Below are 26,933 nucleotides of genomic sequence, written 5' to 3' on the forward strand. Positions count from 1 at the left end.
GGCCAGAATGGTAATACAAAATCCTGCTGACTGGTGAAGATGGATTTAATATTGCTATTTTAGAAATGCTACTTTTAGAAAGTGAGCATGTCTCTGCACGTAAATCCTACTCTGCCTTACAATCCACATCTGACTAGGTTAGTCCACAGCTCTCTTGTGCATTTCACTCAGACAACCCCAAGCACAGGATGCTCAGTCACACCTGCACACATCTGCATACTGAATGGGTCTCCCTGGACTAGAAGGGTAAAGGGCCTGACACTTACATTTGAAAGGACAGTGGCCTGCCCTCACACAATGGACTGTCAAACCCCCTACTGGGACCTTAGCAGACAGGATGGAACTGAAAGAGGACCTGGTGCCCTTCTATGCCACTCTTTGAAGTCTACCCCAATTCAAAGGCTGGTGAAGAAACTCTGAACCAGAACCTGCAACCTGCCAAGAGGAACTGCCTGGCTGCCCAAAGGGCTCACCTGACTGCTTGTCTGCAAAGGACTGCTGCCCTTCTGTTGCCCTGCTGCCTTGCTGCCCTCTGGCTCTGCTGAGAAGTGCTTTCCAAGGGCTTGGATAGAGCTTGCCTCCTGTTCCTTGAAGCCTCAGGGCCAAAAAGACTTCATCCTGCAAAAGAACTCCTTGTGCGGTGAAAATTCAACGCACAGTCTGCCAAAAACGACACACAGCCTGCATGGCGGTGACAAAATCACTGCACGCCGAGCCGGAATGAGGCAGCCCAGCTCCCTCAGAGGAGAGCGACGCAGCACCAGCGTTGCGACCAGAACTTTGACGCAAGGCCCACTGGATCGACGCATAGCCGAGCTGGAACAACGCAGTACGACTTCCTGCAAGAAGAATCGACGCAGCACCTGCCGTGAGACAGAATTTTCCCTGCATCGTCCACCAGATCAACGCAGCTCCTGTTACTTCGTCCTCCCCTCCCAGGATTTCTCTGCATCATCCCCGGGGCGTCCAAATACCCCTCAACCCGAAGAGGTTCCAAGTCTTCACACCGGAAATCAACGCAAGGCCCTGACTGTGTGGAAAAATATCAACACATCTTCTGTGTGCTCCCGGAGAAACCGACGCACACTTCCCTGTTTTCCACGCATCTCCTCATCAGCAGCCCCTTGCGAATAATTTTGACGCAAACCAGGTACTTTGTGATTGCAAGAGACACTTGTTGCTTTTTCAAGACTAAAGACTCTTTTTTATCATCTCTAAAGTGCTATTTCAACGTGTACTTATCAAATCTTGATAGTTTTGACCAGCATTTAACCAGATAAATATTCTCTATTTTTCTAAACACTGTGTGGTGTATTTTTGTGGTATTATACTGTGTTATTGCATGATTTAAAGCACAAATACTTTACATATTGCCTTTTATGTTAAGCCTGACTGCTCGGTGCCATGCTACCAGAGGGTGGGCACAGGATAATTTGGATTGTATGTGACTTACCCTGACTAGAGTGAGGGTCCTTGCTTGGACAGGGGGTAACCTGACTGCCAACCAAAGACCCCATTTCTAACACAGGTATATTGTCAGTGTTTGATGCCTTGTTGGAATTTGTGACCAATATTGGTTGTACTTATTAACTTGTTTTATTATATACAATATACAATTATAATATTATTTTTTTAACATTTAAAATATTTTTCCATTTCATTTTCTATTTTTACCTGTCTGATTTTAATTTTATTCCTTGCCCCCACTGATTTCCTGGAGAGTGTGTTGGAGTATTAGTGATAAGCTATGTGCGGTGCTTGACTAACTTAAGGGTGTGGCTGAAGTGGATTTTAGCCTGTTTTGTCAGGAGTACAACTGTAGTAGCTTTAGGTTTATCTTTTGTGAATATCATAAACATACATCATCCATTGAATAGTACTAAAGTTTACTACTTCCTGTATGCAAAATTTCATTTGTGAACGGGCCTCTTTATTTTTACCTAAGCATTGTTTCTTTTATATTTTTTGGGCCAGATGTATGAAAGCATTTTGCATCCGCAAACGGTGCGAATGCCCGTTTGCGAATGCAAAATGCCATTTCAGAATGTATGAAATACATTCTGAAAGCAATTTTAAGGAATCGCTAAAATAGCGATTCCTTAAAATTGCGACCCTGTTTAGAAAGTCGCAAATTGTGACTCTCTAAATTAGAAATCGCAAATAAGGATTTCTTATTTGCGATTCCTTAGCACATGTATGAAGCAATTCCTAAATGCGATTTTGGCATTTGGGAATCGCTAATTACCACCAAGTTGAACTTGGCGGTAACCATGTGCAAAATATAAAAATGCATTTAAAATGCATTTTTAAATTGTACATGTAAAGCACACATGCCCTTTTGGCATGTGTGCACCTTACATGTCCCCCAAAAAATGTCAGGGGTGCAGCAGAGGGGGCCTTAGCCCCTCAGCACCCTGGGGTTTTGCATTTCCAAAATTGCGATTTCTGGTTCAGAAATCGCAATTTTGGGAATGCAAAAAATTCGCAGATATGGGCCAACAGGCCCATAGCTGCGAATGGGGCCGGTATCACAATTTGCGATTCGGTAATAGCATTTGCGATTTTTAAGAAATCGCTATTACTGATTCGCAAATGTGATACATGGCACTTTGCGAGTCAGAAATAGCGATTTCTTAAAAATAGCTATTTCCGAATCGCAAAGGGCCTTGATGATAGATCTGGCCCTTTGTCTCTTCCTAGTCACCTTCCGCAACAGTGGATGACTCACCATATGCCTCATCTGCTCCACACTCTCCCCAAGACTTGGTTGATGTGTTATTCCTCTCACTAGCACCTCTTTACTTTTCATTTTGGTGCTTCTGACATAACCCCTACTAGCAACAGGTTAAAAAGATAAACATAGGGCCCAAAATACTAAGGGGGTCATTCCAAGTTAACCAGATAAATATTCTCTATTTTTCTAAACACTGTGTGGTGTATTTTTGTGGTATTATACTGTGTTATTGCATGATTTAAAGCACAAATACTTTACATATTGCCTTTTATGTTAAGCCTGACTGCTCGGTGCCATGCTACCAGAGGGTGGGCACAGGATAATTTGGATTGTATGTGACTTACCCTGACTAGAGTGAGGGTCCTTGCTTGGACAGGGGGTAACCTGACTGCCAACCAAAGACCCCATTTCTAACACAGGTATATTGTCAGTGTTTGATGCCTTGTTGGAATTTGTGACCAATATTGGTTGTACTTATTAACTTGTTTTATTATATACAATATACAATTATAATATTATTTTTTTAACATTTAAAATATTTTTCCATTTCATTTTCTATTTTTACCTGTCTGATTTTAATTTTATTCCTTGCCCCCACTGATTTCCTGGAGAGTGTGTTGGAGTATTAGTGATAAGCTATGTGCGGTGCTTGACTAACTTAAGGGTGTGGCTGAAGTGGATTTTAGCCTGTTTTGTCAGGAGTACAACTGTAGTAGCTTTAGGTTTATCTTTTGTGAATATCATAAACATACATCATCCATTGAATAGTACTAAAGTTTACTACTTCCTGTATGCAAAATTTCATTTGTGAACGGGCCTCTTTATTTTTACCTAAGCATTGTTTCTTTTATATTTTTTGGGCCAGATGTATGAAAGCATTTTGCATCCGCAAACGGTGCGAATGCCCGTTTGCGAATGCAAAATGCCATTTCAGAATGTATGAAATACATTCTGAAAGCAATTTTAAGGAATCGCTAAAATAGCGATTCCTTAAAATTGCGACCCTGTTTAGAAAGTCGCAAATTGTGACTCTCTAAATTAGAAATCGCAAATAAGGATTTCTTATTTGCGATTCCTTAGCACATGTATGAAGCAATTCCTAAATGCGATTTTGGCATTTGGGAATCGCTAATTACCACCAAGTTGAACTTGGCGGTAACCATGTGCAAAATATAAAAATGCATTTAAAATGCATTTTTAAATTGTACATGTAAAGCACACATGCCCTTTTGGCATGTGTGCACCTTACATGTCCCCCAAAAAATGTCAGGGGTGCAGCAGAGGGGGCCTTAGCCCCCCAGCACCCTGGGGTTTTGCATTTCCAAAATTGCGATTTCTGGTTCAGAAATCCCAATTTTGGGAATGCAAAAAATTCGCAGATATGGGCCAACAGGCCCATAGCTGCGAATGGGGCCGGTATCACAATTTGCGATTCGGTAATAGCATTTGCGATTTTTAAGAAATCGCTATTACTGATTCGCAAATGTGATACATGGCACTTTGCGAGTCAGAAATAGCGATTTCTTAAAAATAGCTATTTCCGAATCGCAAAGGGCCTTGATGATAGATCTGGCCCTTTGTCTCTTCCTAGTCACCTTCCGCAACAGTGGATGACTCACCATATGCCTCATCTGCTCCACACTCTCCCCAAGACTTGGTTGATGTGTTATTCCTCTCACTAGCACCTCTTTACTTTTCATTTTGGTGCTTCTGACATAACCCCTACTAGCAACAGGTTAAAAAGATAAACATAGGGCCCAAAATACTAAGGGGGTCATTCCAAGTTAACCAGATAAATATTCTCTATTTTTCTAAACACTGTGTGGTGTATTTTTGTGGTATTATACTGTGTTATTGCATGATTTAAAGCACAAATACTTTACATATTGCCTTTTATGTTAAGCCTGACTGCTCGGTGCCATGCTACCAGAGGGTGGGCACAGGATAATTTGGATTGTATGTGACTTACCCTGACTAGAGTGAGGGTCCTTGCTTGGACAGGGGGTAACCTGACTGCCAACCAAAGACCCCATTTCTAACACAGGTATATTGTCAGTGTTTGATGCCTTGTTGGAATTTGTGACCAATATTGGTTGTACTTATTAACTTGTTTTATTATATACAATATACAATTATAATATTATTTTTTTAACATTTAAAATATTTTTCCATTTCATTTTCTATTTTTACCTGTCTGATTTTAATTTTATTCCTTGCCCCCACTGATTTCCTGGAGAGTGTGTTGGAGTATTAGTGATAAGCTATGTGCGGTGCTTGACTAACTTAAGGGTGTGGCTGAAGTGGATTTTAGCCTGTTTTGTCAGGAGTACAACTGTAGTAGCTTTAGGTTTATCTTTTGTGAATATCATAAACATACATCATCCATTGAATAGTACTAAAGTTTACTACTTCCTGTATGCAAAATTTCATTTGTGAACGGGCCTCTTTATTTTTACCTAAGCATTGTTTCTTTTATATTTTTTGGGCCAGATGTATGAAAGCATTTTGCATCCGCAAACGGTGCGAATGCCCGTTTGCGAATGCAAAATGCCATTTCAGAATGTATGAAATACATTCTGAAAGCAATTTTAAGGAATCGCTAAAATAGCGATTCCTTAAAATTGCGACCCTGTTTAGAAAGTCGCAAATTGTGACTCTCTAAATTAGAAATCGCAAATAAGGATTTCTTATTTGCGATTCCTTAGCACATGTATGAAGCAATTCCTAAATGCGATTTTGGCATTTGGGAATCGCTAATTACCACCAAGTTGAACTTGGCGGTAACCATGTGCAAAATATAAAAATGCATTTAAAATGCATTTTTAAATTGTACATGTAAAGCACACATGCCCTTTTGGCATGTGTGCACCTTACATGTCCCCCAAAAAATGTCAGGGGTGCAGCAGAGGGGGCCTTAGCCCCTCAGCACCCTGGGGTTTTGCATTTCCAAAATTGCGATTTCTGGTTCAGAAATCGCAATTTTGGGAATGCAAAAAATTCGCAGATATGGGCCAACAGGCCCATAGCTGCGAATGGGGCCGGTATCACAATTTGCGATTCGGTAATAGCATTTGCGATTTTTAAGAAATCGCTATTACTGATTCGCAAATGTGATACATGGCACTTTGCGAGTCAGAAATAGCGATTTCTTAAAAATAGCTATTTCCGAATCGCAAAGGGCCTTGATGATAGATCTGGCCCTTTGTCTCTTCCTAGTCACCTTCCGCAACAGTGGATGACTCACCATATGCCTCATCTGCTCCACACTCTCCCCAAGACTTGGTTGATGTGTTATTCCTCTCACTAGCACCTCTTTACTTTTCATTTTGGTGCTTCTGACATAACCCCTACTAGCAACAGGTTAAAAAGATAAACATAGGCCCCAAAATACTAAGGGGGTCATTCCAAGTTTGGCGGGCGGCAGTCGCCGCCCGCCAAACTTACCCCGCCAATTGACCGCTCCGCGGTCAAAAGACCACGGCGGACATTCAGACTTTCCCGCTGGGCCGGCAGGTGCCCGCCAAGGGAGCGCCCGCCGGCCCAGCGGGAAAGGCACTGCAACACAGAAGCCGGCTCCGAATGGAGCCGGCGGTGTTGCAGGGGTGCGACAGGTGCAGTTGCACCCGTCGCGATTTTTACTGTCTGCTATGCAGACAGTGAAAATCATGCTGGGGCCCTGTTAGGGGGACCCTGCACTGCCCATGCCAGTAGCATGGGCAGTGCAGGGGCCCCCAGGGGCCCCACGACACCCGTTCCCGCCATCCTGTTTCTGGCGGTGAAAACCGCCAGAAACAGGCTGGCGGGAAGGGGGTCGGAATCCCCATGGCGGGATGGAGGATTCTCCCAGCCGGGGGAAATCCGGCGGGAAACTGCCGGACCCGGCTGGGTGACCGCAGCTTTACAGCCGCGGTCGGAATTCCACATGAAGCATCGCCAGCCTGTTGGCGGTGCTTCCGTGGACAGCCACCCTGGCGGTCGATGACCTCCAGGGTTGGAATGAGGGGCTAAGTAGTTTAGTGGTCACAAGCACAGTGAATCGCTAAATTACAGGATTTTCTACCAGTAAATCACTTGTTCTTATGTTCCACATACTTTTCATTATTTGAGAAAGTTTTTCCAAATTGTAAAATGGGTTATGAAATGATTATCGATTTGCGATTTGAAAGAGACGGGTTTTGAGCATTCCTTCCAAACTGTGAATCAGTAGCATACGCATCAATGGTTTACAACCATAGTTATGGTCCCTAACCATTGCTCAGTTACAGAACACGAGATACAGGTGGTACCTCATTTGCAAAGAGGAAGGGGGTCTGATGTGGACCCCTTTCTCGTTGGGAATCGGAATGGCAAGTTCAGGAGTAGTAGATTTTGTTCTATTATGAAATGCAACGACATGTATGGTGGATTGCTGTTACTGCAGTCAATCGTAGAAGTCACAAATTGCAGCCTGTTTAATGATCACTAATTAAGCAGGTCATTTTACACACTCCCTGACCCCCCAATAAATATTTATTCTATGAACCCGTCTATTGGTACATAACTTAGGGCCAGATGTATCAAGCTTTTTTGAATTCGCAAATGGTGCGAATTTCAAAATTCGGCCGTTTGCGAATGCAAAAATGCCTTTCGCAATGTATGAAAGGCATTCGCAGTGCAATTTTAAGGAATCGCTAAAATAGTGATTCCTTAAAATTGCGACCGCATTTAGAGAATCGCAAATTGCAATTCTCTAAATTAGAAATCGCAAATAGAGAATTCTCTTTTTGCGATTTCCAAAGCACATGTATCAAGCATTTCCTAAATGCAAATTGGGCATTTAGGAAATGCAATTACCACAAATGGAAGTTTGGTGGTAACCACGTGCAAATTTTAAAAATGCATTATAAATTTTAAGAAATCTCTATTAACGAATCGCAAAAATCATACATACCATTTTGAATTTCTTAAATAGCGATTTCTTAAAATTCGCTATTTAAGAAATGCAATTCGGTTTCTTGATACATCTGGCCCTTAGTTCGCAAATAAAATACTGCTTGTGAAGTGTGAGTTCACAGTTCACAACTGCTTTTGACAACTACTATTCTAGTACAACTGGCCCCATAGTTTGATATTTTCCCCCCAAAAATGCTATTTTGTGCAAAACTATGGACAAGAAATAACATTGTGTGATATTATTGCTTAAATGATCTTATTTGTTCCTATTTTTGCAGTCAAGATTGTAAGTCTATATCTTGCATAACTGGGCTACCGCTTATAATCGTCTTCAAACATAAATTTTTATGTCACGGAGAATTTTAAACCAAAAACATGATGGAGCTCACAATCCTCAAATTCGGAGTGATGCTTATTTACAGAGTTTCAAATCTGTCATTTTGATGGGAGAGTAATGGCAGGAGGACTGCGTCTAGAAATAGCCCTATTTACTGCTGTTCATATTCGAACTTGTTTTTTTTGTACGGAAGAGATGCATTGTATCCTTGAAATGCTTTTAAATGTATAAAATGATTCCATAATAAGAAAATAATTTTTGAAAGCTTAGTGTCGCAAGAACGATTTTTTTTTTTTCCATTGCTACCTTAGTGCACAAACACAAAACTTTCAATTTTTCAGCATATATGGTAGCCTTCTAGCCTGCTGCAGAGGACTAAACCTTTTGTTAAAGTTAAAGGCCCGGAATCCAAGTTATAGTCCCGAGCCACAACTGAGCCATTATTAGCCTGGAGCCAATCCATCGTCTTCAAGGGAGCTCTCAAAATTCCATGGTTCTAATAACTGTTATTACTTTTTAACTATGGGATGTATTTACTAAAATGTCTTGCAAAGTGGAAAAAGAGTTAAGTAATAGCTCCTGGTGTACACAAATGTTCTGAGGCTTTTCCTCTAGCTATCAGTGGAGATGTCTCACTGGGTTTTAATATGCATGGGTGGTCTAGACGTTTGCACAAACACTGACGAGATTGAGGTTTGGGTCATTGATGTCATCTTGCAGGAGGATGATTGGCTACGGCGAACACATACTATACCTATTACATCTATATACACCTTAGTGTTTATGCACTGAGCGTGGATATAGAGTTTTTTTTAGATATGTTTTTATTGACATTTCAATACCATACAATTCCCCATCCAAAGCGACATTACAACTCATGTTCTTTCCATCATGCCATAGGTTGAACCACATAGATCGCCCAGGCTAAAAAGAACTGAGATTAAAATTCAATAATAATGGATGACAATTAAACAGCCCACATCCACCCCTCCTACTATTCTGCACATTACCTAACATGCATTTACTGGCAGTAGAACATGTCAAAACTATGGGGGCCATTATGAGTTTGGCGGACGGAAAAGGCTGCAAACACCCACAGTCAGGGTTCGCCTGTGCGGTCTTTTTCCCGTTGGCCCCATTAAGAGTTTCTGCTGGGTCAGCAGGAAACGGTCTACAACATTGACGCCGGCTCATGATAGAGCCTGCAGCAATGCTATAATGCGTAGGGTGCACCAGCACCTGTCACGATTTTCACTGTCTGCAAAGCAAACAATGAAAATCGTGGCTGGGCTGGCCAGGGGGGGCCTGCACTGCCCATGCCAAGTGCATGGGCAGTGCAGGGGTCCCCCTGGGGAACCCTGCACCCCGTCTCCACCAGCCTTTACATGGCAGGACTACCGCCATGGAATCGCCAGCAGGGAGGGGACTTGTAATCCTCAGGGCAACACTGATTGCAGCGCTGCCCTGGCAGATTAGGACTGCCAGCACCGCCAGGACTGCCAGCCTCTCCAGTGGAGGAGAAGTGGCAGTGCTGACAGTCCGACTGTTGCGCAACTGCCACAATCAAAATTTTACTGTCGGACCGCCACATTGGCGGCGGTCTGACCACCGTGGTAGCCCTTGCGGTCCAATGTCATAATGAAGCCCTTTGTGTCCCAAACACATGTTTTAGCTAGTCTAACCCAAATCCAATCACTCTCCCACCCAACCCCCACTCCAACCAGGTGTGACTTCAATTAAGAGGAGTGTAATTCCAACAGATGGAGGAAACAGAGTAACAGAGGTACATATTCTGCACCTCAACAGTTCCACCCAACATGCATACATAATTGGAGATAGTGCATTAATTGAGATCATAGCATGCCATTTCAATAGTGCAAGTACACCAGCTTAGGTCCGCCCCACGATAGTCAGCAAACTAAACTAAGGCATCAACATCAATAACAACAATTGTAGAAAATGGTCATCTTTTGCATATCAGCTGTTCAATATTTTCTCTATCTGCTTTGTTGACTTTAGGACTCTGCTCATTTTACCCCTGTGCTCCTCCTTTAAACATGCCACAATTGGCTTAAACCTCGTTGGCTCAATTAGCTTTCCTATAAGTCCATAGTATATAATGCAGAAATACACCCCGGCATGGAAAGTTAGATGCCACATGTGGATTGCAGGACCTATTGTGTGATCCACTATAGTGGCAGCAAAAACGTGGTTTCAGGCCTACCCCATGTAGCCTGACAGCAGCAGCTTGAACCCTTCTGCACAGATCTGTCAAAATCACCCTTTTTACATGCAAGACAGCCTGATTTAAAATTTTAAATTAGTCACCCCTAAGTACACCTTGCTGCAAACAAGGTAGGGTGCATGATGTGTAAGAGTGGACTACGTGTTATTTGTAAAATCACGCGTTCCCCCAGCGACTAGCCCCAAAACAACATTGTCAGTGGTCAGGCTTTAACTGGCACATAAGAAAAGTCAAAGTAAAGATCATACATGCTAATGTATAACTTTTGGCCTTTACCTACAGGCTCAATTCAAAAATATATTTTTTTATTTAATAAAATTTCAATCTTATGGTGAAGTTGGATCTTTATTAAATGAAATGGAAATATAACTTTAAAAAAGTTACATTTACCCTTCCTGAAGTTGCTGGAGCCAAATTTGCATTAGCTCTCCAGCTACTGCTCAACCTCTACTTGGCCTGAATAAGGTGTGAAAGAGGTGTGAGCCCAGGAACTTAATTAACTTCAAAAGGGCCTGCCTTATCACAAGTAAATGTTACATGACACCTGGAATGACTCCAGCATTTGTCCCATAGTCAGGCTGACCCTAAAGCCAATAGAACCTACAGAAATGGTTTAAAAGAGACCAGAAAGGGGACTGCTTATTGCCCAGGCCACACTAGGACAAACAGAAAGTTCTGCAAAAGAGGGTAGAGTTGCCACTGGAACCGTTTACCACATTGCTTAGGGCATGCCTAGGAGTCACTACCCACAAGCTGTTGCAGCCAAAAATGTGGCACCCCAAGGCACAATCTCTCGAACACTTACTAGACCTACAGAAGATCCTGCTGTCTGTGACCTGAAAGGAACCCCCTCAGGTCACATGCATAGAAGTGGACTCCAAGGGTCAATAGGCTCACCCTTTTGTGGATACTAGGATACAACAAGCTGCAAGATGCCTTTTTCTTGAAGTGCTGAGCTGACTAATGGTAACTGGACTTGGACTGCACTTTGCTGTTGGACTCTGCTTTACACCCTGAGAGTCTTCAAGGCCGTGGAAATATCCAACTGAGGCTGGTTCAGCATTAGAATAAAACTTTTGAAAACCTTCAGAGCTTCAGAGCTACATCGAAAAGGTATCTGACAGACAGTTCCACATTGGCCTGGTTTTCAGCTTTGTCCCGCTCAAAGGTCCATGCACCGTTGAAACAAAGACTGAGGGCCTGATTTAGAGTTTGGCGGATGGGTTACTTCGTCACAAACATGATGGATATCCCATCCACCATATTACGATGTCTATAGGATATAATGGAATTGTAATACGGCGGACGGGATATTTGTCTTTTTATGATGGAGTAACCCCATCCGCCAAACATTAAATCAGGCTCTAAGTCCCATTGTGCAGTGGGAATTAGAACATTTTTAGCAAGAAATCTATAAATCTCCAGAGCTTCAGTGGGACCAACCTGCTTAACGTATCAAGCCTTTGGGTCCATGGAGGCAGCTATATTTTCAGTGTGGTCCAGTGCTGGGATTGTTTATCTTCTCAAAAGTGACAAAGCTTGTTTTTGAATTGGATCTTAGGGAAAATTTCAATAATTCTTAGACAAATTGGCAAAGTTCCTTTTTTGCGTGGGACTTAAAAGCTTTATCAAACTCTTTGACTTCAAGACTTTCCACCAGGACCAATCCCTTTGTTGTTTCTGACTAGGGGTATATTACAGTCGGACTCAAATTGTACCTAGGTCCTGGTCTACCACTTCCATTGACCATCAATAGTGCTTAGTGCTGCTTGGTGCTGCTTCTACTTAAAAGTTTTAAAAAATCATATCTTCGGTTACCGTTATTTGAGTTTTGTTGTTTTGGTGTTATTTTGTTTATTCACTTTGTCTCTAATAGTCTAATTTGATTTAGGATTTTTATTGCTCATTGTTTTCATCTTATTATTGTTTTGGTACAGCATAATTACTTTACACATTGCCCTAAGTTAAAACTGCCTGCTCTGTGCCATAGCTACCAGAGGGTTGAGCTCAATTTACTTTTCATGATTTTAGGGTTCACCCTGAGAAGATTTGTTCTTCCAACAGAGGGAACCCCTTGCTGTCTTGGGCCACACTGGGGTGGGACTTCATCCCCAAGACTGCACCGCTTTACGGACCCCAGCAGTGACGTGCTACATAAAGCGCCGGTCTTCCCCGCAGTGCAGGACGCGTTTCCAAAAGAAGGAACCCCTTGCTGTCTTGGGCCCCGCTGAGGTGGGACTTCATCCCCCAGCCTGCACTGCTTTCCAGACCCCGCTGGTCTTCCCCGCAGCGCACAGAAGAGGCTGGGATGGGTACTCTCTTTGTCACTCTAGAAGTAAGTGCCAAATTCGGATTTTAACAGTTTGGTTTCTGGCATAATTTGTATAGTTTTTAGTTCTATATTAGTGGCCAAGGGCAAGCAGAAAGCTGCAGATGCTCCTGGTCATACACAAGGCCCAAAGAAATCCAAGCAACGCCTAACTAAGAAAGCCAGGAAGGAGAAAAACTAGAGGATATTGACACCTTGATTGAGGAAGTGGAGGTCATTCTGAGAAGCAATGTAATTTAAACTTCTGTAAATTGTGGCCCCCAGTAAAATAAAATCCCTGACATGTTGAAGAATAGGGTTCGGGTATCTAACACCATATGTAAGCCTGGATCAAAGGGGGTAGCCCAACACGCAAGTGAAGCATTAACCTACACGCCGACTGCTTACCAATGTGACGGCCCCACGGTCTCTCAGTGCGTTAAGGGAAGTTTTGATGTGGGAGAGCTCACCCCCTGATACCCCTTAAGTCCTGAGGTTGTGGTGGTTCCAAACATCTTGTGCTCCAATCGGTGTGGGCCACTCACGTAGGTTGGTGGCCCCAATGGTGATGTTCTTTCTGTTTGTGCTGGGAAGCCTGTTGAGGACCTCCATGTAGATGCCTCCTCTGTGTGTAATGGGAAGCCTAGTGGAGGCAAACTCTTGTCCAAAACATTGTTGGGCCAAGGAAGCCCTCCGAGACCCTGCTGCTGTCCTGATTTATCATCTGTACACTCAAAACTCAAAGAAGTAAAGTACTTGGTACTGTTGTTGCTGGATAAAGTACTGGGGGTACCTTCTACCTGCAGTTGCATGGGGCATTCCCCACCTTGGGGGAAAGGGACCCCTGGCACTGCCCTGCCGGAGGGTTCTGACGTTCAGCCCCTTGCGGTCTACCATTATCAGTGACCCCCCATCAGCCAACTTGCTCCTTTTGCTGAGAGAATAAAGTCCTCCTCCGGGGCGACTAGGTGTAAGTACGACTCAGATGCAAAGGGGAGCACCTCTACCAAGCAGAGCAACCTCACTAAGCCCTTCCTCGCTGTCCACATAAAGGTCCCTCAAGTGGGAGACTTGTGCTCAGGTGTCTGTTGGGAATGCTACATCAAGGGTACAAGAGGGAAGACCACTTGGGCACTTAATTTGTGCTTGTTGTTTCCGGTGCTGAGCACCGGCACTTATTTTTGAGGGCCGGGGCTTATTCTTCTGCCTCAAGCATTTGCTGCGGGCAAAAGACATATGGGAAAGACGGAGGAAGGGAAAACGAAAAAGCGTCATAAAGGGAGAAAGTAGAAAGCTGCAAGTATGATTTGAAGGGACAGGCAGTGACTTTATATGGATTGAAGAGCACCAAGATGGCTTAAGGATTACGCCGCCTCAGTGTTCAATGTTCACATATTTAATTGCAGCAACCGCTGAGGGCTTTGGGCACCGGCACCTTTCTATTTACAAATTAAGCACTGCTCTCAGTATTTGCCTGATGCAAGAACATCAATAATACAGCAACAGGCCCAGGGTGAGGGAAAGTCCGGGAGAACTTTTTTGATGGTCGGGGTGCCAAAGATTCTATCAGGATTTCCGGAAACTCAGGACTCCCAGAAGAACAACGTTATCTATTGGCTGAAAGTACAAATGTCTCTCTGTTATCAGAGCAGACATTGTAGAAGCTATAAGGCACAGTCCACAAGGATCACATTTTGATTTTATCTCTATCCTCTTTAATGATAAGCTGTTAGTGACTAGCCTCATAGACTTTAAATTGTGCACCTGTTATCATAGAAAGCCTTGTGGGGTGGGCATTAGGCTAAAACTATCTCCGCCTGTTACCACTACACCTAGACCTTCCAGTAAAATAGCTGATGAGAAGGCGGTTCACAGCCAACCCCAGGCACCAGGTCTGGTAGATAGTAACCTTTCTGATTTGAATGCTATCAATTGACTGTACACAAACTCTCATGCTGAAATTCCAATAGAAGCCTTTGTGAGTAAGGATGGTGTGTTGGTTGAGCCTGCTGATTGTGGGACAGGGGAGGCGGTTCAGAGTATCAGGTCTAGGGAGAATTATTCTAGGCTATCTATCTTCTCCTGGAACTTGGTAGGGCTGAGTAGTAAACTAATGGACCCCGAGCGGGTGGCTTATTTTTAATAAACAAGATAAAAGCATTTTCTAGGAGACCTGGGCTTTGTCCCCAGTCTCCTTGGATGGTTTTCTATCTTATCATGTAGAGGCCCAACCTGCTGCTGCTGGCAGTGGTCGGGCTAATGGTGGCCTTCTGATATTAATAAACAAAACTTTGCGGTCCATTCACACTCAGCTGATTGATTTTACAGATACATTACACCACTCTATTAACTTAGTGGTCGCTGGTGATGTTAATTGCTCCTTTGAACCCTCCCCTTAGAGTAGTGATTTGATGGCAGGTGAGGGCGAAAACTGATGGTAAAATGACTGTCTATTAATTTGTGTGGCGCCCTTCAGCTAACAGTGCTGTGTCTTAAGCAAGGGCTCAGGGTCTATTATGGCTGCACGCTCTCTGATCACCACAGCGCTTTTAACTTCAAGTGCAGCCAGCAGACCACATTATTGATTACTTTTTAGTTTATGTTAGATTGTGGCCCATGTTGGAGGACATGAAGGTTGGTTTTTGCCATGATATCAATCATAATTCCTTACTCCTTACACTGCGTAGTGACGTCTTTATGAGAACTCAAAATAATAACTCCACCTTGGTGCCTGAGCCATTACTAACCAATGATTATAAACGTGTTACCTGGCCGAAGGTGATGGCAAACCCTTTCCTGTGCAACGAGATCTACAAATTGTTTACTGATGCATTATCTTACTATGAGGACTTTGAATTCGAAAATATTCCAATTCTTGATATTCACGACACCCTGATTCCTAAACTACAGGGTATTTTTTATAGTAAGACTACTACCTAGAGGATTGCATCTACACATACTAAAAATAATATTAAGTGGTTCAACTAAGATTTTCTAAAGGCTAAATCAGCACTAAAGACAGCGGTTGTGTCTCGCTCACAGGGAGGATTAGGTCAGCTAGAGCTGCTGTAATAAAGCGCTAGCGCAGGCGAAGAAAAATTGGGGTGATACTGTTTGGCAGAACTCGCTTGAAGCTACCAATTCAAATGATAGTAGATCCTTCTGGAAGTTACTCTCCCAAAATAATGAGAGAGGCAGTTTCAATCATTATTACATCCAACCAGAGAGTTGGGTAGACCACTTTTATAACCTTTATATGTAGCACAACGGTGAAATCAGTGGCGACTCTCTTCTCACGAGACAGATTGAACCGAACCCCTTGTCAGGTGGGCTCGAGGTGGGCCACAGTAGACCTGATGACCACATTGTTTTCTCCCTGGAAGAAACTAGCACTGCAATTGCTTCCCTGATTCCAAAGCCCCAGGCCCTGATAAAATACCTGGAGATTTATATACATCTGAGCCACAAATCTGGTGTAGTTACATAAACATGTTATTTAATGCTATAGCAGCAGGGGGGGCTATCCCCGCTCCCTGGAAGGGTGCTGACATTTTACCTATCATCAAAAAGGGAAAAGTGAGCTCCCCTGCTAACTATCGACCTATCAGCCTTATTAACAATCTATAAAAAATGTTTGCAAAGCAGGACTTGTACAGGCTTCTAGAGTGGGTAAATTATAATCATGTGTTGTCCAATCTCCAGGCGGGTTTTAGACTCAAAACCAGTTCTCTAGACCAAGTCTTCTGGCTGGCTCTTTTAAATTGGAAATATGTAACACTTGCCAAACAAAGTCTGTATGTTTTTTTCATGGACCTTCGGTCTGCTTTTGATTTGGTTCCCAGACAGAAACTATGGGAAGCTTTAGACAAAGTGGGTAGACCCAGGAACATAATTCACTTCCTAGTGCGGCTCCATGAAGGTACATACGCCCAGGTGAGATGGGACAAACAGGGGGAATTGAAAGATCACATCCCCATTCAGCGGGGCTTTGACAAGGTTGTGTTCTGGCACCGTTGTTATTCACTTTGTATATAATTGGTGTGTTGCAAGCCTTGTCTTCTTGCCAGAATGTTGCCCCTGCTTTAAATGCTCAAAACATTCTTATATTATTCTTTGCAGATCACTCCCTCCTCATTTCTAAAACTCTGCAGCTTTTTGTACAGATCATGGACTCAAATTGAATGTCAGCAAAACCAAATTGATGGTGCTTATTCCTGGGCCTCCTAAGAGACACACAAATTCTGTAGATGGTGTCCCTTTGAACAGGGTTGGTTCCATAGACTATCTTGGTGTTAGGATTTCAAATAATTTTAAATGGGAGGATCAGATAAGTTAGAGCATGTTTGTCCTGCAACATAGGTCAGGTGCTATTCTGTGGTTGTATAGGAGCACTGGTACAAGAGCTGTATCCCTGGCCTTGAAGATTTATACAGTTAAAGCACAGAACGCTACTACCTATGGTGCTGAGGTGTGGGACTATTGTGAAGCACATAGATTGCGTGCAAGCGAGAACAACTTTGGCAAAGGATTACTTGCATGCCCATTCAGTACTCCTTTGGCTACTATCCATCTTGATCTTGGTCTTAATCGGATTTTAGATATACTAGTTTTAAAACCCTTGTTATACTGGATAAGGATATGGACCTCCCCGGAACTTAGTACTTATAGAAACTCACTTATTGCTTTTTTAAATTGACCCAATATTGCTTCTATCCCATGGTTTAAGCATGTGTCTAATTGGTTCCATATCTTGGGTCTATGGAATTTTTGTGAGAATCCTCATGGATTAAGGAAAGCCCAAATGCTATCTTTGAAATCAGTTTATTGGGCTTATGCTAGGAGCAATCATATTTTCATTACAACTCATGGGCGACTGACCAATCAATTTTTTTACCTTAAGTGGTATCCCCGATACGAGCCCTTCCTAGATATTATCCTTGATCCCCTTGCTAATAGCTTATACATTTGTTTTTGCTAAGGGTGCTTGCCACTAATGTCCTTGACAAGTAGCTGGTGGGCAACACCTGCATCTGAGACCATTGAACATTTTTTGCTTTTCTGTACAGCTTGTGTTCTCCCTCAATGTAAATGGATAGTACCCATCTGCCGGAACCTGGGCACTAGACAATATGCTATTGCTTTTTAGGATCCTAAAAAGTGATACTTCTTCTGCTACGGCGCTGGCAGTTGGCAAGTTCCTTGTGGCTGCATTGCATATACGCACTCGTTTTTTAAAAGACTGTAAATGAATTTTGTTAACAAATGGTGCTAATCTCTTATGTATGGTGCACATATGCTAGTTTTGTTTTTAATCCTAATGAATTATGCTATTAAGTTCGGAATTATGTATGCTCAGCGCCAAGGGCTTGGGGTCTGATAGGAGTTTATTTCCCTTGCTTGTGTTTTATCTTGGTTTTTATTCACTGTATTTATTATTGTAATTATGTGTGTTTATTGTTGTTTGCTTTGATGGTTTATTGGCCGAATAAAGATTTCATGATGATGATGAATTGTTGTTGTTCCTTGAGATGGGCAGTAAACTACCCCAAATAATAATTCACTTTCTCACAACAACTAACTACCAACTTTCCTCTAGCCTATATATTGCATCCAGCTGATCGGTTTACCAACTCTAATAATGCCACATAATACAACAAACTGCAACACTTTGAATTAGCACTAGAAACTAACACTGATCTCCATGGAGTGGGGTGCTACCCGTCTGCTAAATGCTTCAATGACTCATCATGAGTTGTAAGCACTATATAAATCAACAGTGCAATGCAATGTGCAGGGCATTTAAATAGATTTCGGATTGCTGAAATAATAGGCTAATCCACACCATATGAATAGGCAGTCCAGCACATCAGTTCCAGCAACGGCTTTTAACATGTGCATGAACAAATATGAATGAGATGTAGGTACTGGCCTTAGACATCATTTTTTGGAGGATGAAAGCCTGACAGGCACATATTGTATATGTTGCACATTTTTACACATCGGATTTCATGGCCTGAGTGTCGGAAGGAATCAAGTACCTGTGATTGGTAAGTGGGGTATTTAGTCGCACTCATCCCAGTTAATTAATCATTGTGTGAGCATGTTGTGCAAACATATTGTACACTAAATTCATATTTGGCATTTTGCCTCCAGGGATGTGAACAAATAAATGGCAAATTGGCACTCATACAAATGGGATATATATCTTGCAACACGGATACCAATAATCACAAGCACCCCCTCAAAACAATAGTAGACAATTATTAATTAATTTTCGACTTAAGATAGAGAGACTGCATCACCCCCATGCATATTCCCAGAGCATCCAATTGTGGTATTTGAAATTTCCAGTTTTTCATCTAAAGCCTGAGGCAATAGCAAGAAATATCAATGGGCAGCTATATAATATTTTATAGTTTCAATAGTGATGTATTTGTGATGCATACAAACTATTTGATACTGCAAATTATTCATATACTGAAGGTAATTTTTTATGATAATTGTTTGTGATTCCAGCCTAGGTATTATTTCTTAGCCAAGGGTTTAAGATTTTTTTATATTAAGAAAAGAATCTTGTAAAGCCTGCAGAGAGCTTATAGTCATGCAAACTCAAATGTACACCACCAGAATACTCAAATCTTGAATATAGTGCTACAAAAATATTGTAAAAAGATTATTAAATACAAACTTTAATTGAGGTGATTATATACATGTAGTATAGGATTATATCTTCAATGTATGTAAATGTCGAGCTAAGAATACTAAATGTATACTTTCCTGCACATACTTACCTTCACAATATTTTTGTTGTATATAGATATATTTGATATGCTTGAGGTAAAAGTTTGTGCTTTGCCCAAATAAAATGGCTATTTACTGATTTAGTGTCACATTGGGCCCTATTTACCAAAGTACATTCAAATGTAAACATATGTTACCACTGTCTTGACCTGTTGTACACCAGGCAGCAATATACAAAGGCATTCCTGGTACACGTAAACCCATTTAAAGGAGAAGAGATGCCTGCCACAAATGTGGAGATCTCTGAAGCTGTATGCTTAAGGAGCACGAAGTGGGAATTTTTAATGTTGGTTTGCCTTGAAAGTTTGAGAACATCCACAAACATGATCGCTTTTGAGCATTTCCAAACTTCTTTCCCTTCTCTTTACAACCTGAAAAGAGTCATAAATGTACTCCAATGCAGGGTCGGAGTAACTGCCCTTCTTGGGTGGCAATGAGAATGGATCCCCCCTCAGATTTTCTAGGGTGCAGGGGGAAGGATAAAGGCAAAAAAATACAAAATATGCATTTGCATAAATGACTCCATTCCAGTGTGCGGAGTTCTCCGCTATGGAGATCTTTCTACAGAGGGAACTGGAGCCCCTAAGGAAAGCCACATGTTATTCCAAGGAGTACGGCTGAAGACCTGCTCCTGTGCTACTTTCCATGCTTCCTTCTGGAAATGTGTGTGAATTGCCAAATGTCACAAATTTCCAATTGGGAGTAGGTGTACATCCATAGGTAAAGGTTTATGACTTTTGTCAATCAGGCCTTATTTGTTTTTACTAATCCTTATCATCTTTCTTATGCCATTAATGCATACCCTGGCCTATACGTTTTATTACCTATGTCAAAATGCGTGTTGCGTAGACACTGGTGATTTTAAAACTATGCCTGTGGCTACAGTCATTCTAGCTAATTTTCCCTTGTGCGAGAAAAAAATGGGAGCACCATTGCTGCCTTTTTACAGTATCTTCAAGGAGGGCAAACATCCTAGAAGATTGCTTGCTACTTGTTGTGTGTCACCTTAATATGGAAAGTGCTTAGCTCGAAAGTGTGTATGGTGCCAGCATGTTATGAGGTGGTAAAAACCCAGTACGGCACTCTGCTGGTTTTTGGCTAAGATGGATCATTACACATACCACATTACATGCATACGTACATACATACATGCATACATTCTTTATTCCCCTTCACTTTGATACAAAACTCCTGTTTTGTATTTGTTTTACAGATTGAGATGTATCCTTCTTCCACATCTCCCTCAAACTGCTCACATTGTAAATATCTTGCTAATAGGTTACTTTATTGACTAACGGTGATTTTGATTAAGATGTTTATAATATCAGAAACATAACATCAAGCAAGAATGTGCGTCTGCTTCCATTACCTGCTGAACAGCTTGCCTGAGTCTTCTTCCAGCCATAGTTCTGTTGGTCATAAAAATACATTATTGCGATGCAATTTTGACAAAATAGATTGTGAAAAAAGCAACTGGCAAAATGGCTCTTGTCGTTGGCAGTTTTCTATGTACTTTTGAGAAAAAAATGTGACATTACTGAATATATCATACATTTTCACTCTGTCAGCTCTGTTCTCAAAGACAATTTGAAATATGTAAAGTAGTACTCCTGTAGTACTTCTAAACATATTTTAAATGGACTTGTGGAAAGAATAATAAAATGAGAATATTTAGGGAACAAACTAAGGACTGTATTTTCTTCTCACTTTTACTAATGAAAAGGTGGATTTTTCAGGGCAAACTCACAAAAGCAGGTAAGGCTACATTAAAGAGTACTCTTCCCAGCTGCAACGCGTCCTTTGAGTCTGAGGAACCACACCCCCTCACATTTTGCCTCTCAAGAAGAGTGTCTCTCAGGATGAGCAAAGGTCAGCCTGACAGACACTCTAATTTTCAGGTCAGGCAGCCAGGATGCCTGAGCTGAACTTTCCTGAGCTGAGGAGGTCACAGCTCTTATGGGCGTGACTTCCTCAGCTCAACAAAGGTCCTCGACTCCCTTCCCCTCTTTGACGAGGGGAAGCTCACCCACTGACTCCAACCTGGAGGCTTCATTTTTAAGCTTTGAAGAGCCCAGGGCAAGGGTCAATCAGTGACACCTCGTCACAGAGTGAGGTGGGGTCAGCAGTCTCACTGACCCTATACCACTCTGTGACAAGGCAAGGTTGGGACTGCTGCCTTCCCTCACTGGCTGAACTAAGGCCAGCCAGTAAGGGAAGGCAGAAGTCTCAACCCTCCTAGAACCTCTGAGGCAGAGCTGAAGGTGTGTGTGTGGATGTGTGTGTGGGTGTGTGTGTTAAAAATGAATGTTTGGTACGTGCATGCATGTATATCTGAATATTTGGAAATGAGTGTAGTGAATGGATTTGTGTGGGTGCATGTGTTTGAATGAATGAGTTTCAGTGGCATGTGTGCTTTTGTGTCACGCCCACCCCTGCCCTCCTAAAATAACCAAACACCACTGCTTATTTCCGTACTAATAAATGTTTTTGTGAATCAGCCCAATCATTTTTTCTAGGGTAGTGAGACTAAATACATTTTGGTCAGCTTATAACAAGAGAGAATGTAATTTTGGGAGAGTGGTTGGGGACAGACAAAAATATCTTCTGCAAATGAGGATTAATCAAGAGTCACTAGATGGCAAATTGTAACTGTACAAACAACACCAATATATGCTGAGTTTTGTCAATATCTAGCAAGCACTTGGACTGAATTGCCTCATCTGCTTTTTCATAAATCTATATCGAGGGCACCCAGTGCTTAATTTGAGCAGGTGGCTGATGATGTGGGTCACCGGCACTCAATTCTGGGGACAGGCACTTATTTTTCTGAGGTAAGCATTTACCAACAGCAAGAGAGGGAAATGAAACAACCTGAGGTAAAGGGGAAGGAAGTGTCTGGTACTGGGGTGGAATAAAGACTTGTCAGCATTGGTAATCAGCATGTCAATATTTAATTTTACCAGCCACAGGCTTCTGAACAGAGCTTTGGGCACCAGAACTCATTCTTTTATAAATTAAGCACTGATGTCATCACCATGTTAATGAGAACTCTATGTAAACAACAGACCTGACAACATTTCACACACACAAAATGCCTGAGTAGTCTTGTGTGAATTGTGTTTCAAAGAGTCAGTTTGTGCACAATATGTGAATGACAGTATCATGAATGAGATGAAATGGCATTGATAACCGTTCAGCAGGTAGGGGTGCATTCCCTAGGAGGGAACCAGCTTCCATAAAAGGAACTGCTTGCCCATAAAGATTAAAGGACATATTTTAAAAAATTGACGCTGCATCCAATGCAACAGCACTTTTCTAGCACTCCTAGTGCTCCCCTACCGCCACCATGTATGTGCTGTATTTAATATATGGAACACCATGGCGCAGGGTGTGGGCAATAGCCTCAAAATGATTGACGCTATTGATGTACTTTCCAGTACTAGCACCAAAAACGTTAGCGCTAGTCCTGCAAAGTACATAGAGGCCCATTTTGATAACTGGGGTGCCTCCTTTTAATGCCTGCTCAGAGCAGGCATTAAAAAATGCAGCTGGAAATCTTTTAGATTTCATTGTGCCATTTTTTAACCCCCCCCCCCCCACCAACGGGGGAACACCCAGTCTTGCAGACATTATTCCTAGTGCAGGCATAATGTGGCACAAGGGGTTACAAAGTGGCACAATTCATGCATTGAGCCACTTTGTACATATGGGGCTGCGATTTATAAAGCCTAACGCTACATTAGCGTAAACAAATGACGCTAATGTGGTGCTAGAGCTTCTTACATCTGGGCCTAAGTATGGTTGAGACAAGAGTTGCAAAGCATGGGACATATATCTGAGAAGTTAAGGGTGGTGGACATATAGGGTATTTGCTCAAACCACTCTAAAGACCTGTCTCGACCTTCAGGAATTGTGGACTAGGAGCCTAGGTGATATCATGAACAAAGAATCAAAACTGAAATGACTTGAGCAAAGGATAAGCTTAGCTGGCGAATTCTTCCTCCACGGAGGTGACTTATCTTCAAGACCTATAGAATGACAACCTGCATACTTTCCTTGTTAATTTTAAAATAGCTCTAACACTTGAAATTCCCAGTTATAAATGAAAATGAAGGGAGATCAAGTTGCTCTATGACAACTAAAATTATCAAAATCTAAATAGATTCAACTCAGCACTGGTTCTAGCGGGTAAGACAAGAAAGTGAGGCTCAGTCAATGTGCATCTCAGCCGTATTACACAGTGTGCCCCAGTAGTGCACCCACATTGTTCGCCACCAGGACACAATAGTATTAGAGAAGGGGTCGCAAACTCTTGTGCATACCCTTGTGTAATACAGATAGACGTGGCACACATGTTGCTCCAGCAATATCATGACAGGACTTGCCCTCATTTGCATGGGGAGTGGCTCCACGCAAATGAGGGAATCAGTCACTCACTGCACCCGCCTGCAAGTTGATCACTCTCCCCTCTTGGAAGTGCAGGCGGTTTGGTGCCTGCACTGTGAAACACGAAGTAGCTTTTAAACAGCTGCTCTGTATTTCACTTAAATGCACTGCCCCAAGGAAAGTGCTAGTTTGCGACTGCCCTTTTCCAACATGGTGCACTGTTCCTATTTGCACCCAGTGGAACTTTTGAAAGGTTCTCCATGGCACAAACAGGGAAAGTGCACTGTATTTCTAATACAGCCGCTGGTTTGCCAAAGGCAAATCACAGATAAAAGAAACTCTCTTTGGTTTCTTCAGTGCGGCCCATGCTTGCTTAGCTTAATTGCTACACTTGTATGAACATACATTTGGGCTTCTTTAAAAAGGTTGTCCATTAAATTATGTCAAAATATGGCCCTCATTATGACTTTTGTGGTCTATTCCATAGACCGCCGAAGTCACTGCTACCAGTGTTGGTGGCCTGAAGACCGCCATGTTATGAGTGCTGGCTGCTCTCCACCACTATTAGGTGGGGAAGTCGCCATCAGCCATACTGGCAGTAGGCGGTCTAGTGGAGCTTGCTCTATCACCACCGCCACGTCACTACAACACCGCCTGCCATATTACAACATTGTAAACGGCGAAGCGGTGCTGTGTTGGCTGGGCGCTGGTGGCGGGGCAATTGCCATGGACCCCGTTCCCTCCCGAACAACCACTGCGATCACCAGGTAAGGTGATTGTTCGACAGGGGAGGGGGGTGTTGAGTGTTGTGTGCGTGAATGGGTGTGTGTGTGTGTGTGTGTGTGTGAATGGATGGGGATGGGAGTGTTGTGTGTGCTTGTGTGCATGTGTGTCCAAGTGTCCGTGTGCTTGTGTGAATGCGTGTATGCAGGGGGTGGGGGGAGTAAGTATGCGTGTATGTGGGGGTGGGAGTGCTGTCGTGGCCATGTGTGTGAATGAGTAAGCATGGATGTGTGCATGTATGTATGTTAGTGTGGTGTGTGCATGCATGGATTGGGGGTGGAGGGGTCAGTACGTGGAACGGGGAGGAGGGGAGGTGTTTGCTGCTTGGGAGGGTGGAGGGCTTCTGATAGGATTAGGGGGTCCTCCTACATGGAGGGGGGTTTGGGGAGTCCTGTTGTGGAGACAGGAATTAGTATTCCTGGCGCCAGTACCCTTTCCGCCAGAGATTACATGGTGGGGCTGCCGCCACGGAGTCCCTGGCAGAAAAGATACTCATAATACAGTGGGTGGTGTTAGGTGGACCGCCGGGTGGAAGGTGGTCAACCTTCAGCCAGGCGGTCAGACCCCCCTGCGGATACAGGCGGTGAACTGGCTGTGATGCAGCCAGTTCACCGCCACGGTCATCATTTTGTGGCCCTGCCCAGCCATGCTGTCAGTGGTGTGATCACAACCGAAGGCGTGGCGGTGCAGGACCACCAAAGTCATAATGACCACCTACGTCGCAAAACATAAACTGGATCAAGTTGACATCATCAAACAAAGATCCATTCTATAATCCCTACTTTCTTTATAAGTGTTGGGATGGGAATTTTCCTGCAAGGTAAACAGATGTTTACCCTTGCCCGAGTAGCAGACTATGGGCCTGATTCTAACTTTGGAGGACGGTGTTAAACCGTCCCAAAAGTGGCGGATATACCACCTACCGTATTACGAGTTCCATAGGATATAATGGACTCGTAATACGGTAGGTGGTATATCCGCCACTTTTGGGACGGTTTAACACCGTCCTCCAAAGTTAGAATCAGGCCCTATATGTGACAATGATATCCTTACTTTATTTTGGTCCTGGTGTCATGCTAATATAGTGTGTACACAGAGGCCTATGCCTATACCTTGTAATATGCATTCCAGACTCTGTAACCTGGATGACCAGCAATATGTGTGCCCTCATAGTGAGCATTACACTAATGCCCATGCCTTGGGTTGCATTGCATAAAGCAGTGGTGGCAGGGTACCATGTCATTTGAATCTATAATGTGATCAGACCTTTTTCTCTTCCTCCTACCAGCTCATCTCGTGGAATGCTCAACTGTTGTGAAACCCAGAACCTTGTGCTGGCCCCCAATGTATATGTCAAATGTGCATGTGCTGCGAGTGGGTAGGACACGTTAGGTATTAGTGTGTTGCAGAATTGCAGAAGTCTGAGTACTGGAGCCACAGCAATCCATTTTGGATATCCCTGATTTGATAAGCAACAAGATGAAGAACGAGGACAGCTTCCTCCAATCAAAGTGTATTGCCTAAATTCCTGTGGCTGGATGATGGAGACCCACACACTGAACTGAGGAAGGGTGGATACGGAGCTACATTTAGAAATCCAGTGAGGACACTGTTAGCAAAGAGCTGTTGTTTAGTTCTGCCTAAGCACTGCCATTTCTAAGTGGTGAAGTGTGGGACTACAGTTTCCAATGTTCAAGGTAAGGATCTTTCTAGGCAGGTTAAGCCCCTTTGTTGGTCCTTGATTACTGCTTTATGAAGGTAGATGACTGTCTGGTTCATGGATCTCACACTTCATTGTGCCCATGTTTTGGATGCTCCTGCTTGGAGTCAACCCCATTACTTGATACCCACAGTCATCACTTTGCACAAACGTTATGTCTAGAAACCATCATGAGAATACAATTTGAAAAAAAGAAAACAGACTGTCTTTGAAATCTCAGAATATGGATCCACATCCCTTGTCTGGAAAAAGTGTTAATAATTTGTATCAAAACCATCCACTTTGTTTGAGTCCCATGCTCTTCCTAACCAAGGAAATAAGTGCTGTGTAGAGTACATAAACAGCTGCTGTAAACCAGGACTGGTGTCTGCCTGACAACCAGCCTCTCAGAGATTAGGAACATTACCTGAAAGTTTCTGTTGCAGGAGTGGAGAGTTTGCCTAAAGTGCCTACAGATTCTATGTTCCTCAAACTGGTGGGAACTGGCAGCAATTTTCCATCTACCATAGGATTTTTGTCCTCAGCTTTTTGGAGCATCTATTCTAACACAAACAAACAATGTGACCATCAAAGCTTACCTAAACGATCTGAGTAATAGTCTTCATGCCTCAGCCATCTTGTCACCGGTGTAGAACACTGGGCAGTTTATCATGTCATGTCACTTTCTGCAGATCACATTGGAGATCT

At 42.9% G+C, this 26,933-nt stretch overlaps 1 protein-coding gene across 1 annotated transcript in view; it reads right to left on the reverse strand.

Moving 5' to 3' along the window:
* Positions 1–26,933, reverse strand: part of ASAH2 (N-acylsphingosine amidohydrolase 2) — a 302,407-nt gene that overhangs the window by 63,133 nt on the left and 212,341 nt on the right. The window contains exon 16 of the mRNA XM_069242459.1: positions 20,727–20,766. Coding sequence (XP_069098560.1) covers positions 20,727–20,766 — 40 coding nt within the window. The remainder of the gene's footprint in view (positions 1–20,726; positions 20,767–26,933) is intronic.

Source organism: Pleurodeles waltl, chromosome 6 (genome assembly GCF_031143425.1).
Source record: "Pleurodeles waltl isolate 20211129_DDA chromosome 6, aPleWal1.hap1.20221129, whole genome shotgun sequence".
NCBI classification, from domain to species: Eukaryota; Metazoa; Chordata; class Amphibia; order Caudata; family Salamandridae; genus Pleurodeles; species Pleurodeles waltl.